The 15896-nt window shown below is 45.5% G+C and overlaps 1 protein-coding gene across 3 annotated transcripts in view; it reads left to right on the plus strand.

The window, feature by feature from the left end:
- The window catches only part of SFMBT2 (Scm like with four mbt domains 2), an 819725-nt gene that overhangs the window by 554473 nt on the left and 249356 nt on the right, over positions 1–15896 (plus strand). For all 3 annotated transcript variants that reach the window (XM_085653540.1, XM_085653542.1, XM_085653541.1), the window contains 2 exons: positions 10370–10517; positions 10674–10756. In XM_085653540.1, the coding sequence (XP_085509666.1) occupies positions 10370–10517; positions 10674–10756 (231 nt within the window). The remainder of the gene's footprint in view (positions 1–10369; positions 10518–10673; positions 10757–15896) is intronic.

The following is a 15896-nucleotide window of genomic DNA, read 5'->3' on the forward strand; positions in this document are numbered from 1 at the left end:
CTGAAATCTACTCTCTTACAATATGTCTTGCTGAGCGATCAATGCATGCGCTGCAACGATAGGCGGGACTAAAAAGTCAGGACAAATGGTCAAAATTGAGGAAAAAAACCCTCTTCTCCGTAATGCAGGACTTTGACCCTGAACTGGCAGCTGTGGCGGTCCTTCGGGGCCACGAAAGCCTGTGATTCCGTCGAACGGGAATACCTAATAGGAATCGTACAACGAATGGGAATGTCAGTTTGCTTCCTTTCGTGGATAAAGTTATTGTACAGACTACCGAGAGCTAGAGTCCGCATAAATGGGGTAAGTTTACCACCCTTTTCAATAACACTCTGCTACCCCACACAACATATCCTCATTTCTCCATATGCCAATGGCGTCACATTGTACATTAGAAACCCACAGTAAATTAAAATCCCATACTGAGATATACATATCTATTGGGGAAAAATCACAGATATTTCCACTTACAGAAGCCGCTGAGCCGTTTCTATTGGATTATGCCATAGAATGGTGTGCTGCGGACGTTTAATACCTGGGAATCAAAATCAGCAGAGATCATGCAGAATTTATACGTCTCAATTATGGTGCAGCCTTAACATCCATAATTGATTCTATTACATGGTGGATATCCCTGCCATTGTCAATGGTGGGAAGAATATCCCTAATTAAGATGCTAATACTTCCCAAGCTACTATACTTATTCATAAATATACCAGACAATCCCGGGCGACATTTTTTTGCAGCTCTAAAAACACAATCAATTCGCCTAATATGGGGAGACAAGCAGCCTAGGTTGAAATGGGACGTACTCACTAGGCATTTTCACAAGGAGGTTTTGAAGTTCCCAATCTAGAACTATACTATATTTGTGCTCAAGCACACTATGCGGTGTATTGGTTCCACCCGCCCCCTTATATGCCACATATTGCTATGGACCAGGGCTACATGGATCCGATCCCACTGACAGGAGCCATAACTTTCGTACCCACAATACGAGATACAGATCCCACAATGGTGGCATGCACGACAGCAGCCTGGAGATGCTGAACGCTCAAATGATATATTTGCCCCTACTGCCTCTTACATATCACCCAGAATTACTGGTGATCCAAGAATCAAGCTGCAAACAACTATTCCGCAAGACGAAGATACTAAGCTGGGGGGAGCTTTATAGATGGGACTTTCCTGATACAAGACCAAATATTTGGCAATGTAGACCCCACACCAATTGATACATTCCTATTCATTAGAATAAGACAAAGCGCCCAGGCAGTCACACCCATCTTTCCACAAGAGCCTCCAGCCTTGACCCCATTACATGCAATCTTACAATCTGCAAGACCTGCACACGCTGTCTCACTATTATTTCATAAGGTACAAACATCTCACACACATGGACCGATTGCAGTCCGTGTGCACTGGGAAGCAGAGCTAGGAATTAATTTACTGGTCCAACAGTGGGAATACTGTTGTATACAAACAGGGCAGATATCTGCTTGCAGCCCTCTGTGCATTATCCACTTCCAATTTATTCACTGCACATATTATTCGCCAGTTAAATTGCACAGATTCCGAATAAGAGATAATGATAGATATGACAGTTGTGGGAGTGACCGTGCGGACTTCTTGCACCTTGCATGGGACTGTGAAGGCATCAATCAATATTGGCAATAGGTTTTTAATGCAATTGCTCAAATGATAACAGCACCGCTACAAGCATCCCCGCTAATAGCCCTGCTGGGATACACTGAGAAGATAGAAACAGCATATAGAAAATATGCTGCACTGGGATTTCTCCTAGCTAGTTCCAGGTTCCCAGTACCAGTGTTCTTTCCCTAAAACTATATCACATGTCCAGGTAAAAGGTATCCCTGGTACCACGAACCTTGTGGCTAAAGAGTGTCCCTAAGGGCTGCAGCATGAATTGTGCCACCCTAAGGGACCCTCAACAAGCACCTGCACACTGCCACTGCAACCTGCTTGTTTAGGTGCAGACAAAACTGAAGAGTCGACATGGCACACATCCCTGTGTGCCATGCCCACAGACACTGCATGGGATATGTGTAAGTCATCCCTATAGCAGACCTTGTAGCCCCAAGGCAGTGTGCACTGTATCTCCTGTGAGGGCATATCTGAATGAGCATAAATGCCCCTGCAATACCCTTGTCGATTCCTGGATATTGTAAGCGACCAGAGGTAAGAAAGTTCTGTTGCAATACCCCCACACACTTTTTGGCAGATTTCTGATGCACTTTGACTTGGTGTGCCCTGGGTCTCTCTCAATCAGGTTCCCAGAGCCTGTGTTCTTTAACCCAAACTGTAACTGTGTGGCCCCAGGTAAACCCCTTGTAAAATGTACCATTGGTATCAAGGGCATTGGGACCAGGGAAGTCCTGTAAGGGATGCAGCACATATTGTGCCACCCTTAGAGACCCTGCACCTGAACACCCACACACTGCAATTCAGACTACGTGTTTATGGTGCTGAGAAAAGTGAAATGTTGACATGGCACACATCCATGCCTGCCACCCATTGCCTGTGGCTTAGGTAAGTCACCCCTCTAGCTGGCATGCTAGACCACAGGTGAGGGTACAGTTGCAAGAGCACTGCACCCTTACAGTGTCTAAGTCCATTCTTAGACATTGTAAGTGCAGTAAAGCCATAAAGAGCATATGGTCTAGGTGTTGGTCATTACGAACTCCACAGCTTAATAATGGCTTTACTGAAACTTGGGGAGTTTGGTAGCAAGCTTTTCAGCACTTTAAATGCACACTGATGCCAGTGCGAGATTAAATAGAGATGCCCCCTGAAACATGACCAGCACTGGTGTGGTTTCTGAATGGTTACCCGCCATTTGCCACCACCAGACAGGCTTCTGGACCACTGGGTAGAGGGCCTCTGTTCTCTGGGTCCAGATACAAAGCCCATCCTGGGCAGAGGTGTCATGCCTCCTCCCTCAGGGTGGGCAGAGTCCACGAGGGGAACCTTTGAAGACCTGCTGCCTTTGTTAGCTGACCCTGCCTTTTGCTGCCCCCAACAACTGGCTCCCACGGGTTCTGACCCCCACTATGGGGGCCGAATCAGTGGGGAAACCAAATTAGGAAGAGAGGTGTGCCCACCTTTGCCAACCCCATCCCCGCTGAATTTTTATCATCTAAAGGAGCCCTATTTATCAACCTTCGAATAATGAAAGATTAGAGAAAACAATAAGGGTTTAAACCGGTGCCTTGCAGTTTCCATGCTGCTATTTGATTTTGGAATTTTTTTTCCCTTTAGAGAAGAAATGGTAGCAAGTGCCAATGCACTTTTACATTATATCTTACCTTTTTAATCAAAATATAATCAAGCTGCATTCCTGAACATATAAATGTTGACACATTTTTACACATGGGAGTCCTCCTATGATGCTGAGACTGCTGCAGTTTTCTAAGAGTACTCTTGAAATTATTTCCTGAGCAGTCACAAACATGTTCTAATCATAGGAGTGACCCTACCTGACCAAATTTTCAAAGTTGTGAGTGTGTGCCTTGTAAATTTCATTAGGCACATGTGCATCTCATAATATGCTCCGAATTGTTCATATTTTTACACTGGGACTACAGTAAAAGATAGTTGGTGTGAATCCAAGATCCTCGGGTTGTCTCATATTTTCTTCCAAGGAACATTTTTATGAAACAAGGCCCAGCATGCTACTCACAGATTCGAGCTAATGCACCAGATTTAAAGTGAAGTTTGCAGCCTATAAATCGCTGGCCCACAAGGGATCTAAATGCTGTACCTTTAACCCTGTACCGAGTGCCATAATTAAACACCCACCTCCCCAGAGCTTGGCCCCACTAGCACCTCAGACTGCCTACCAGCATCGTTTGATTATCCAGCATGGTACCAGGTCAAAGCACTTAGGTAAATTAATAAATTATTGTTTACATTGAAACAGTTTCATAGTTGCATTGCAACTGGTATTTGTGATTGAGGACCATTTGTATAAAAAAAAATCTACATGATCTTTAGATTAAATAAATGCACAGAGCACATTATCCGCATTTTGTGTTCAACAGCAGATATTGAGTTGATGTAATGGATCTTTAAGTTTTATTACATTGTAGGTGGAAAGGAGCAGGTGGAACACTGAGTTTGGGAGTAGGTGAATTTGGAATCTGTAGAGCATCATAAACCATACAGCCTCCCTCGCCCATTCCTCACCATGGGAACCGGTGCTTTAAATGAGAAGTTACTTAGTCGGTGCACATCTTTTATTTGGAAGGACAGCACGAGCGCTTCTCCATACCAAAGAGGTACCCTGGGATAGTGGGTACCTGCACTTCTGTATTTTCACTTCAAGTAATGTGCCTCGCCAAGGCTGCTCTTTATTCAGCCCCCGTCTCACGAGTGCTAACTCCTCGCACAGACCACCACCAGCTCTGTGTGGCCTACCAATGTTAGTTCTTCAGTGCCACCAGGGTCGCACTGTCTCTTGCCTTCAGTGGCAGCTCTTCGCACTGTAATTCAATGCCTGTGCCATGGTTATGCCACACTTCCATCCAGCCAAGTCAATGAGCTGCACCACTACTTTATCTGAGGCCCTCACCACTAGAAATGATTCAGAGCTAATGTTCTGAATGATCCTGGGCTAATGGTAAGGCGTAGCCCAGCCACACAGAAGGGTTCAATATACAAAAGCCAAAACTAATTGCTTTGTCAAATGCTCTGACGTGGTCTATGTGTTAGGAAAGCACAGACTGTACATTAGTCTGTGTGTGAGGGAAGCTTGCACTGATGGCAGCTGCGCTTTATCTAATATACTTGCACATCAGCAAAGCTTGCACTGGATCTGCTCATGCTCAGGAAACCTGCATGGCTGATGTCTTTGGAACTCGAGTGTCCCTTGCCCTGCATCAGAGGCGCAACTAGAGCCACATTTTTTTGGGGGGTGGGGGGGCTACTAAAGATTTGGGGGGGGGGGGCGCTGATTCTTCCAGCAATATGCATAGTGGGAGGCGCAGGGGCTCTAAGAAGGGGTGAAACAAAGCCTCGTTAGCAAGTAAATGGTCTTTTAAAGACCTGTGAAGTACTCGGGTGGGCTGTGTGTCTGCCCAGGAAGCTGTCTCAGCCGGGCTGACACACACGACGGGGGGGGGGGGGGGGAGACTGAAGCCCTTTGAGCCACATGGGCGTTGCGCGCCTGCCCTGCATCTGCTGTGTGTGCCAGTGAATCTTCAATACTTGCGTTTGAATTTTGAAAACATCGGTTCCTGTGTACCCTTCTCTTTTTCTCTGACTCTTTAGGGCTCCCTGAAAAAAGCTTGCAAACTGGCTGTACGGAAGGGAGGTAGTGCAATTTAAAAGATGAAGAAAGCTCAACCACAAAGGGAGAACATGTCTAGCCTGATTAAAGTTCCATTTCTGGACTATGAGAGCAGAAAGTTGTGCCCTTATTCCACTGCTGTAAACTAAAAGGTGTATTCTGAGAACGCACATTTACAGGTTACATTTTTATCTCAAAAATAAAGGCCAGGAAGTATTGCCCTGGGCAGTATATGTCCGCACTATAACCTCGTGGTACTCAATACTGTTAAAGAACATTGTTGTTTACACTGGGCCATTGATTTGTTAGCTCTTCTCTTCATGGTCTGAGTGGCCAGGGTTTCTGGTCTGTTTCCCTGGCCTCATAGTTGTGTCCATGCAGGAGTGTCACTTATCCTTTTGTACTAGTGTCCGTGACCTGTAAGTGTCAGTGCCTGTGTCTGTGAATTGGGTCCCTGTATCCTCATCTCCAAGAGTTAGTGGCACAGTTTCAGTCGCTCCAAATTAGCCACAACGTAGATCTATCGGTATTCCAAAATCAGTGTTTAAAGGTCAATGACCAAGTATAGGTCTCAGTGTCCCTATGCCTTCCCATGACATTTTCAGGTGATATTTGTCAGTGCCCGCATTGTTCCAGTGCCCATATGTCTATTCCATTATCGGTGTGATTTTCCAAGTGCCACCATTCTAATGTCAGAGTCCACATATGAATTAAACTCTTCCAGTGTCAGTGTATCAAAGAATATGAGGAATCCTCCCCACAGAGACAAGGATCTAAATAGTTAGTCCTTTTAATTAGGTGTCTCCATGAAGTTCCTGTATTAGTGTGTTGCATCAAGCTATGTAGCTTGCACAGCTTTTGTTTGAAAAAATTACAGGGGATCTGATTCCACCTGATCCTGATGTATGCACTGGATGGTGGAGCGCGCTGCTTGGCTAAAGGAATATATATATATATTGATAAAGGCATCCGCCGAAACGCGTCTGCCAGGAGCTGCGAGAGAGGACATCGTGAAATTTAAACAGTGCTGTATGGTGGCATTACATTTCTGGAGTGCAACCCAAGCATGTGTCAGACCCGTTTTTAGTCACAAAGCGGGATTGGAGTGTATCTATGGCGGAGGTCGGCTCCGCATACTGACACGCCTCTTGGTCTGGTGTACCGCATATTGCCAGCAACCTAGTGGACTCTGTGCACGGACTGCACAATGCGGCGCCCCCCCAGCCTGGATATTGGTGTAGGCACTGGGGAAAGAGCAACAGATGGTCTGTTGATGAGTTGCACTCCGGCGATGAAATCCGCCATGGATCGCGCAACGTAAAAGGAGCAGGGCGCTTGAGGGCTGACTATGTCAGTGCACAAATGTATGCACGAGCGGTTCACTGCACCTGGCTCGCGAATCCAGTGTCTACTGCTCCCTAAGCGCGATTGGTGTACTGGAGGAACCTTGGACTCAGTGAGGGGAAAAGTACTTACTTTTGGAACTTTCCTAGTCCTCTTTCTGTGGTTACAGCTATGGTCCAATGGAATCATTCACCTGGCTTTTTAAACGAACTGCCCACGAAAGTCTTTCAATTTACCTTTCCAGCACGCAACCGGCATTGATAAAGGCATCCGCCGAAACGCGTCTGCCAGGTGCTGCGAGAGAGGACATCGTGAAATTTAAACAGTGCTGTATGGTGGCATTAAATTTCTGGAGTGCAACACACGCATGTGTCAGACCCGTTTTTAGTCACAAAGCGGGATTGGAGTGTATCTATGGCGGAGGTCGGCTCCGCATACTGACACGCCTCTTGGTCTGGTGCACCGCATATTGCCGGCAACCTAGTAGACTCTGTGCACGGACTGCACAATGCGGTGCCCCCCCAGCCTGGATATTGGTGTAGGCACTGGGGAAAGAGCAACAGATGGTCTGTTGATGAGTTGCACTCCGGCGATGAAATCCGCCATGGATCGCGCAACGTAAAAGGAGCAGGGCGCTTGAGGGCTGACTATGTCAGTGCACAAATGTATGCACAAGCGGGTCACTGCACCTGGCTCGCGAATCCAGTGTCTACTGCTCCCTAAGCGCGATTGGTGTACTGGAGGAACCTTGGACTCAGTGAGGGGAAAAGTACTTACTTTTGGAACTTTCCTAGTCCTCTTTCTGTGGTTACAGCTATGGTCCAATGGAATCACTCACCTGGCTTTTTAAACGAACTGCCCACGAAAGTCTTTCAATTTACCTTTCCAGCACGCAACCGGCATTGATAAAGGCATCCGCCGAAACGCGTCTGCCAGGAGCTGCGAGAGAGCACATCGTAACACTTAAACAGTGCTGTATGGTGGCATTACATTTCTGGAGTGCAACCCAAGCATGTGTCAGACCCATTTTTAGTCACAAAGCGGGATTGGAGTGTATTTATGGCGGAGGTCGGCTCCGCATACTGACACGCCTCTTGGTCTGGTGCACCGCATATTGCCGGCAACCTAGTGGACTCTGTGCACGGACTGCACAATGCGGCGCCCCCCCAGCCTGGATATTGGTGTAGACACTGGGGAAAGAGCAACAGATGGTCTGTTGATGAGTTGCACTCCGGCGATGAAATCCGCCATGGATCGCGCAACGTAAAAGGAGCAGGGCGCTTGAGGGCTGACTATGTCAGTGCACAAATGTATGCACGAGCGGGTCACTGCACCTGGCTCGCGAATCCAGTGTCTACTGCTCCCTAAGCGCGATTAGTGTACTGGAGGAACCTTGGACTCAGTGAGGGGAAAAGTACTTACTTATGGAACTTTCCTAGTCCTCTTTCTGTGGTTACAGCTATGGTCCAATGGAATCACTCACCTGGCTTTTTAAACGAACTGCCCACGAAAGTCTTTCAATTTTACCTTTCCAGCACGCAACCGGCATTGATAAAGGCATCCGCCGAAACGTGTCTGCCAGGAGCTGCGAGAGAGGACATCGTGAAATTTAAACAGTGCTGTATGGTGGCATTACATTTCTGGAGTGCAACCCAAGCATGTGTCAGACCCGTTTTTAGTCACAAAGCGGGATTGGAGTGTATCTATGGCAGAGGTCGGCTCCGCATACTGACACGCCTCTTGGTCTGGTGCACCGCATATTGCCAGCAACCTAGTGGACTCTGTGCACGGACTGCACAATGCGGCGCCCCCCCAGCCTGGATATTGGTGTAGGCACTGGGGAAAGAGCAACAGATGGTCTGTTGATGAGTTGCACTCCGGCGATGAAATCCGCCATGGATCGCGCAACGTAAAAGGAGCAGGGCGCTTGAGGGCTGACTATGTCAGTGCACAAATGTATGCACGAGCGGGTCACTGCACCTGGCTCGCGAATCCAGTGTCTACTGCTCCCTAAGCGCGATTGGTGTACTGGAGGAACCTTGGACTCAGTGAGGGGAAAAGTACTTACTTTTGGAACTTTCCTAGTCCTCTTTCTGTGGTTACAGCTATGGTCCAATGGAATCACTCACCTGGCTTTTTAAACGAACTGCCCACGAAAGTCTTTCAATTTTACCTTTCCAGCACGCAACCGGCATTGATAAAGGCATCCGCCGAAACGCGTCTGCCAGGAGCTGCGAGAGAGGACATCGTGAAATTTAAACAGTGCTGTATGGTGGCATTAAATTTCTGGAGTGCAACCCAAGCATGTGTCAGACCCGTTTTTAGTCACAAAGCGGGATTGGAGTGTATATATATATATATATATATATATATACATATATATATCTCCACAACAGTGCCTGGCTGTTCCCAAGCCTCTCTTTTTCGGCGGGCACACGGCAGGGGTACCCACCCCCAAATGTCCACAAAAAAACAATGTGTCAAACTCCTGGATTAAAGGCGAAAGAACCAACACTGGAGCCGTGGCCTCAAATACAATGTGTATTTCTTTCATCAACACAGGGTCCGACGCGTTTCGGAGTTAACGGCACTCCTTCACGGGCAACAGACTGTGTTACGTCAGTATTATTTAAAGTGCAAGTGCTCGTCATGTGCTATAAACATAGAAGACATACGTTTCAGTGTTCAGCACCTATACTGATACAGTTGTGACATTTCAAAGTTGCACAAAACAAAATTTGCAAACGTGCTTGTTCGGGATTATTGGCGCATGATAACACATAATGCTGTCCATTTGCAGACTAAATAAAAACCATTAAGGTCAACTGAAGCGTTATAGTTAATACTATGCATTGAAAACTCTTATGCAAAATTAATGAAGCTTGCCAGCTAGAACGTACAAAAAACGCAGCGTTGAATATCAATGCCGCTGGTCATGTGGTATAAACCAAAATAATGCAATCCGCACGCAATGCCACAGTTATAACCGAATAACACGAAGCAAGATAATTAGTCAGATAGCTTAGCTAAGCAGTTCTTAACCTCTGGCTGTCCACAACACCTACTCAGGGGGCCATGACTGTTTAATTAATATCAGCAGCTTCATAAGTTTTATATATAGATAAAAAAGCTAAGTTTAAACATTTAAAAGCACTTTAAGTTTGAAGGAATTTCAAACTAGTAATGAATAGTTAGATTGCTATCCTCCGTTTTATTACTGGGTGCAGGACAAATACTGCAAACTGAATCTAGAACGGATGACTGGAAAACTCTACTGAAACACTGGTATGCGCTAACAAAAGACAGCATTCATGAGGAGCAAAATAAAAAAAATGATATGCTAGAGTCCAACCTACCACTTCATCTTTAAGATTGAAAATCAAATTTTCAGAACTTCCAAACTTCCCATTACAATTAAAATGACAATTTGTGAATTTTTTGTTACTGAATAAAATCAAATATTTCAGAATGGGTGTATATGTTTGATGTATACTTGTTTCTGTATTTTTATGCATTGTTTTGTGGTTTAGGGCCCCATGCTTTCAATAGTGATTCAATGGAGGTACACATGACATAGAATGTTAAGAGCAGCTGGTTTAGATCAAATACTCACTCACCATACAATGCTGTAGTATGGTATAGACCCAGATAGGCTTTGTTTGAGAATCGTAGAACGGCACACATTTCCTGATGCAAAATCTCATTACTTGTCTACAGGTTTTTAACAATCATTATTTCCAAGTGACGATTGATGACCTAAGAGCTGAACCTTGTACCCGTTCATTCCTCTGCCACGCAGATTCCTTGGGGATATTACCCATTCAGTGGTGCCTTATAAACGGAGTCAATCTTACCTCCCCCAAAGGTATTTTAATTTTCTTTTTTCAGTTTTGTATAGGTCAGTGCTGATTCTTTAAATACATTTATACTAAACGTTAGTTTTTCTGTTTCTTTGTCTTTGAGCAATAGGATTATATCAGTGTTCTCTCATATGTATATTTTTGCTGTTTTCCTATTACAGGCTATTCGGGTCTTGACTTTGACTGGGCTGATTACCAGAAGCAGTGTGGGGCAGAGGCAGCACCCCACGTTTGCTTCAGAAACGTAAGGATAGTCTTTTCATTTGTTGATTTGCATGCCTGTGGGCTTAGCTGAGGAAGGCCCATATAGTACAGTAGCAATTCAGTACAATTAAATGAAGGAAATAACATGAAAATGACTTGCTATCTGTTTCTGCTTAATAATTCTAATTGTGTATATCAAATTATGCTCTGAATTGAGAATGCAAATTGTGATTGCACAGTTCCAACATGGTAACGTAACGCATGCACACTCTCTGTCTCTGCTATATTTAAATTAAAATGGTTGACAGGACACAAGTCCTAAGAAGAGATGTTAGGGGCTAACCAAGTTAGGCAGAATGCAAGAGACCTGATGGTGTGTGACATTATGGCGTGTGACATAGCAAGTGACATCACAGGACGTGACATTACCGCCCACATATGAAAAGAGGAAATGAAGAGAAATAAAGATAGTTCTCCTCATTAAGCCAGCGTCAGGTAGGTGCACCATTTTGGCACAAAGCAATGTTTGCAAGTCTTTGTAAATATGGGTTTGATCAAAAAACATGGGTGGCTACACAAGGAAGCCCATGCACCACCCATGTAATCCCTACCTGACACATGGTAACACTAGGCAGCGCTATGTGGTGTGGTATGTTAATTTTTTTCACAAAGCCAAGCAAATAACGATTTGCGTGGCTTTGTAAATCCCAATATAGATTCTGTGTTGGAGCTGCACCAAACAATTACACAACCCAATGCAAAATCTTAGTAAATCTGGTCCTCAACTGATAGGTTTCTTTTTTTTAAACTGCCACAAAGATAATGGTAAAAAGGGGGTCATGTGACAGTAACTCTGTTCTGTCTTTATTGGTTGCAGAAGCTGTATTTTAGGGTTATCCCTTTCGCTTCCAGGTCTCCCGCCACCATGCCCTTTTTTGGCTATTTGGGGTAGTTTGCGCTTAGGCCCCCATAACATTTTGACCACATAAGGTATCTAAACCAAATTGGTGTCCTTTTCTTCCAATATACAGAGAATTCTAAAGGTGCCCAGGGTTTGTGGATTCCCTTGGAGGGGATCAAGAAATTAGGCAAAATACAGCAACTCTTTGGGTTTTTAGGGAAAAATGTGAAAAAGTGCTGCAGAAGAAACAGTCTGTTTTTTTATCTGTGAATTATATCAACAAAGGGTTTGTGGTGCTAAAATCACCATCTTTCCCGCTTTCAGGAACAGGCAGACTTTTGTCAGAAAACCAACATTTTCCACACAGTTTTGGCTTTTTACTAGGACATAGCCTTATTTTACTATTTTTTGGGCTTTTATCCTCCTAGTGACTAGTGGGCTTTCAGGCCCCCGGGTGCAGATCAGGGGCTATTGCCCCCATCTTCCCACAGGAGGTCAGAAAGACTCTGGCTATTTTCGGGGGGCTGAGGGTGCATTGACATCACATTATGTGCGGCCCCCTCTCCTCTTCTATAAAAAAAAAAAATCCTGGTGTCTAGTGGGCTTTCTGCCCCGGGGTAGATTGGTGGTAATAACCCCCATCTGCCATCCAGGACAGACAGAAAGAATGTCCTTTTTTGTTTGGGGGGATGGGGTATTGATGTGCCCATTTTGGGCAGCCCCCACCGTTTCATATTCAAAGCAAAAAAAAACTGGTGTGTAGTGGGCTTTCTTGTACCCGGGAGGGGGAGATTGGGGGTAATAACCTAATTTGCCTCCTGGCGGTGCAGAAAGACTGTCCCTTTTGTTTTGGGGGTGGGGGCATTGGCCTGCCCATTGTGGGCCGCCCCACCTCTCTTTTATAAAAATAAAATCATCCCTGGTGCCTAGTGGGCTTTCTGCCACCCGGGGGGGGGGGATATCGGGAGAAAGAGTCCCCATCTGCCTCCCAGAGGGCCAGAAACACTGTTCCTTTTCTATTGGGAGTGAAGGCATTGGCATGCCCATTGTGGGCAGCCCCCACCCCTCCATTATTAAACAAAAATACCAATCCCTGGTGCCTAGGGGGCTTTCTGCCCCCTTGGGGGTCAGATTGGGGTCTGTTGCCCCATCTGCACCCCAGGGGGTCAGAAAGACTGTGCCAATTTTGGGAGGGGTGGGGGAATTATAATGCCCATTTAGGGCGGCTCACACCCTTAAGTAAAAAAAAAATCCCTGGTGTCTAGTGTGCTTTCAGCCCCCTCACAGGGGTCTAGATTGGGAGCTACTGCCCCCATCTTTCTTCGGGGGGGGGGGGGGCAGAAAGACTGAATAATGTCAGAAACGTTGGGGGGCCTTACTGGTGCCTAGTGGGTGGATCCCTGCTTGAGGGTCACCCTCCTGCGGCGATCCCCAAGCAGGGATCTACTAGAGAAGGGTACCATTTTAAAGGGGAGATTCTTTCCTTTACAATGATACCTCTCTTGTTTGCCTACATGATCGGGGGGGCTGAGATAGCCCCAGCAGCAAGTAGGCAGTGAAAGTGAAATGAGCCGATGGGCTCATTTCACTTACATTTTCATTGTATTAACATAGATGCTCCATGCACTCCGATCTTCACAACACTGGAAAAAATGCCCCAGGCAGTTGGGGAAGCTCTTCCACAGCTCCTGAGGCTAGAAGGAAAAAAATAAAAGAAATCCCTCGGCTGCTTACAGCAGAGGGATTTCTGACTGCTGTGCAAGGACATAATGGTTACGTCCTTGGCACAATAGCACTGCAGCCTAGGATTTAACCATTACGCCCTCTGCATGGAAGGGGTTAAAGCACCCGCTACAGAGATATTTGTGTGCCCAGTATATCTCAGGGAATAACAATAATGGTAAGATAACTCTGGTGCTTAATCCATTTGCGGAGAGATCTGTGTTTTGTCCAGTCACAGTTTTGGACAGGTTCTCCCGCAAAGCACATTGGGTAACATGCAGAGGCCAGATTTTTATTTTGTATAGCTTGGTTAAGTGGAGTACTGCTTTTAACACATAGATCTTTTTTTTTAACTTACAATTCATAAATTGCTATCCTCCTTGTTATAAATCGGATTTCTGGTTGGCTGAGATATGTACCCAGGCCAGGCTGGAGCCACCACTCTAGTCAGTGTAAGCTATATACACACTAAAATAGAACCTGTGCTCCCCCTCCATCAGCTTTGTTCAGAGCAGTCGGACTTATTTAAAGAGCCAAGGTGTAACGTGTTTGTGCAACACACACACACAGTAAAACAATGAATACACCACAAAAAGACTCCACACAGGTTTAGAAAAATTAAGAATATTGTAAGATCAAACAATAAAAATCCAATCAGTAGAAGTTGAGATATGAATGTTAAAAAAATTAAATTGAAAAACAGGGCTTAGAAGTCACAAGCGGTCTAAAGGTTACTTGAGGTTGTGAGGGACTGGTGCAAATCCAATTTTCAGGCAGACTGCAAGGGAAGGCAGGCCAGCTACAAGACCCACTCAGGGCCTGCTGAGAAAGTACCTTGGATAGATCAAAACGTTGATACTGAGGGTATGATGCGTCGTTCTTTTCCATGAAGTCGGGTCACTGCAGTGTCATCGAGCCACGCAGAACGTCATTGTTGGACTGCGCAAACTATAGAACCACTGTTGTCGAACAGCCTCTGTGTTGGCGTCGAAGGGTGATGCGTCGGTTAAGCTCAGTGCAAAGGTGATGATGGGTCAGTTTTGTAGGAGAACAGATGCAGGACCCACTTCTGAGGCCCAGAACCTGGAGAGGGCACCTCAAGCAAGTATATGACTCGCAGAAGGCAGAGTCTGGCAGACTTCAGGAGTCTTAGCAGACTTCAGGAAGTCTTTTATGTCCCTGAGTCTTCAGAAAACAGGAGGCAAGCCAGCAAGACTTTGGAGATCACTTGGAGTCCAGCTCTCCGCAGAGTCAGGGAGCAGCAGCCAGAAGGGCAACAAGCAAAAACACAGTCCTTCCAGAAAAGCAGTTCAGTTGAGTCCTTTAAGTAGCACAGCAGTCCTTCTGACTGAGGTTCGGTTCAACATCCAGAAGTGTCTGATTTTAGGGGGTCAGAGACCCAGTACTTATACCCAAAAGTGCCTTAGATGTAGGGAGTGACTTCAAAGCAGCTCTCTGAAGTGCACAAGGATCCCTTTCAACCCATTCCTGTCTGCCAGGCTATCTGTGGGGGATAAATCACTGCTTTTTGTGTGGACAGGACACTACCTATTGAAGTGTAAGTGTCAGGTCTCCCATTCCTCCCTGCTCAGGAACGCCTATCAGAACGCAGATGAGTGCTCAGAATGCAGATGACCCTCACCTTCCTGTGTTTGTGGCTGGAATGCAAAACGTGTAGCTGTCACCTACCCAAGACATGTACTAGAGACAGACTGTCAGGCACATTAAGCAGTAAGTGCAGATAAATGTCCACTTTTTAAAAGTGTAATTTCTAAAACAGTAATGGTAAAACCAACTTCAACAGTAAGGAGGATTTATCATTACCATTCCAAACATATGAAACAAGAAAAAGCTACTACTTTCTGATCAGGAATTACAGGTTAAAAGTGTTTTAAGGAATTCCCAAAGCTGGCCTGGGAGGAGTAGGCCTCACTGAAGAGAAAAATGAAATAAGCTGTTTTTCACTACCAGAAAATGCTTAACATAAAAGTACATGCCCTACCTTTTACTTACATGGCATCTTGCACTTAGGATTACTTAGGGCCTACCTTAGTGGTAACTTATATGTAATAAAAGGGGAGGAGTTTAAGGCCTGGCAATAATTTTAAATGCCAAGTTGAAGTGGCAGTAAACTGCACACACAGGCACTGCAGTGGCAGGCCTGAGACAGGGTAAAAAGGCTACTTCTGTGGGTGGCCCAATCAGTGCTACAACCCACTAGTGGCATTAGCATTTGAACTACAAGCCCTGGGTACATGCTATACCACTTTACAAGGGACTTACCAGTACAACAAATATGCCAATCAGGGATACCCCAATGTCATCATGTTTAGAGGAGAAGCACATGCACGTGAGCACTGGTTAGCAGTGGTAAAGTGCTCAGAGTCCTAAGGCCAACAAAAAGAGTCAGCAAAACCTGAAGGCAAAAAGTCTGGGGAAAGACCACCCTGATGATGATGACAGGTCTAGCACTCCTAATATTGCACAGTGAGCTATAAAGGACAATATGTGATTCCTACGCCTTGTAACGCTCATTGTCTTATGTAACAATCATGTT

This window comes from Triturus cristatus, chromosome 4_1, assembly GCF_964204655.1.
Source record: "Triturus cristatus chromosome 4_1, aTriCri1.1, whole genome shotgun sequence".
Taxonomy (NCBI): Eukaryota; Metazoa; Chordata; class Amphibia; order Caudata; family Salamandridae; genus Triturus; species Triturus cristatus.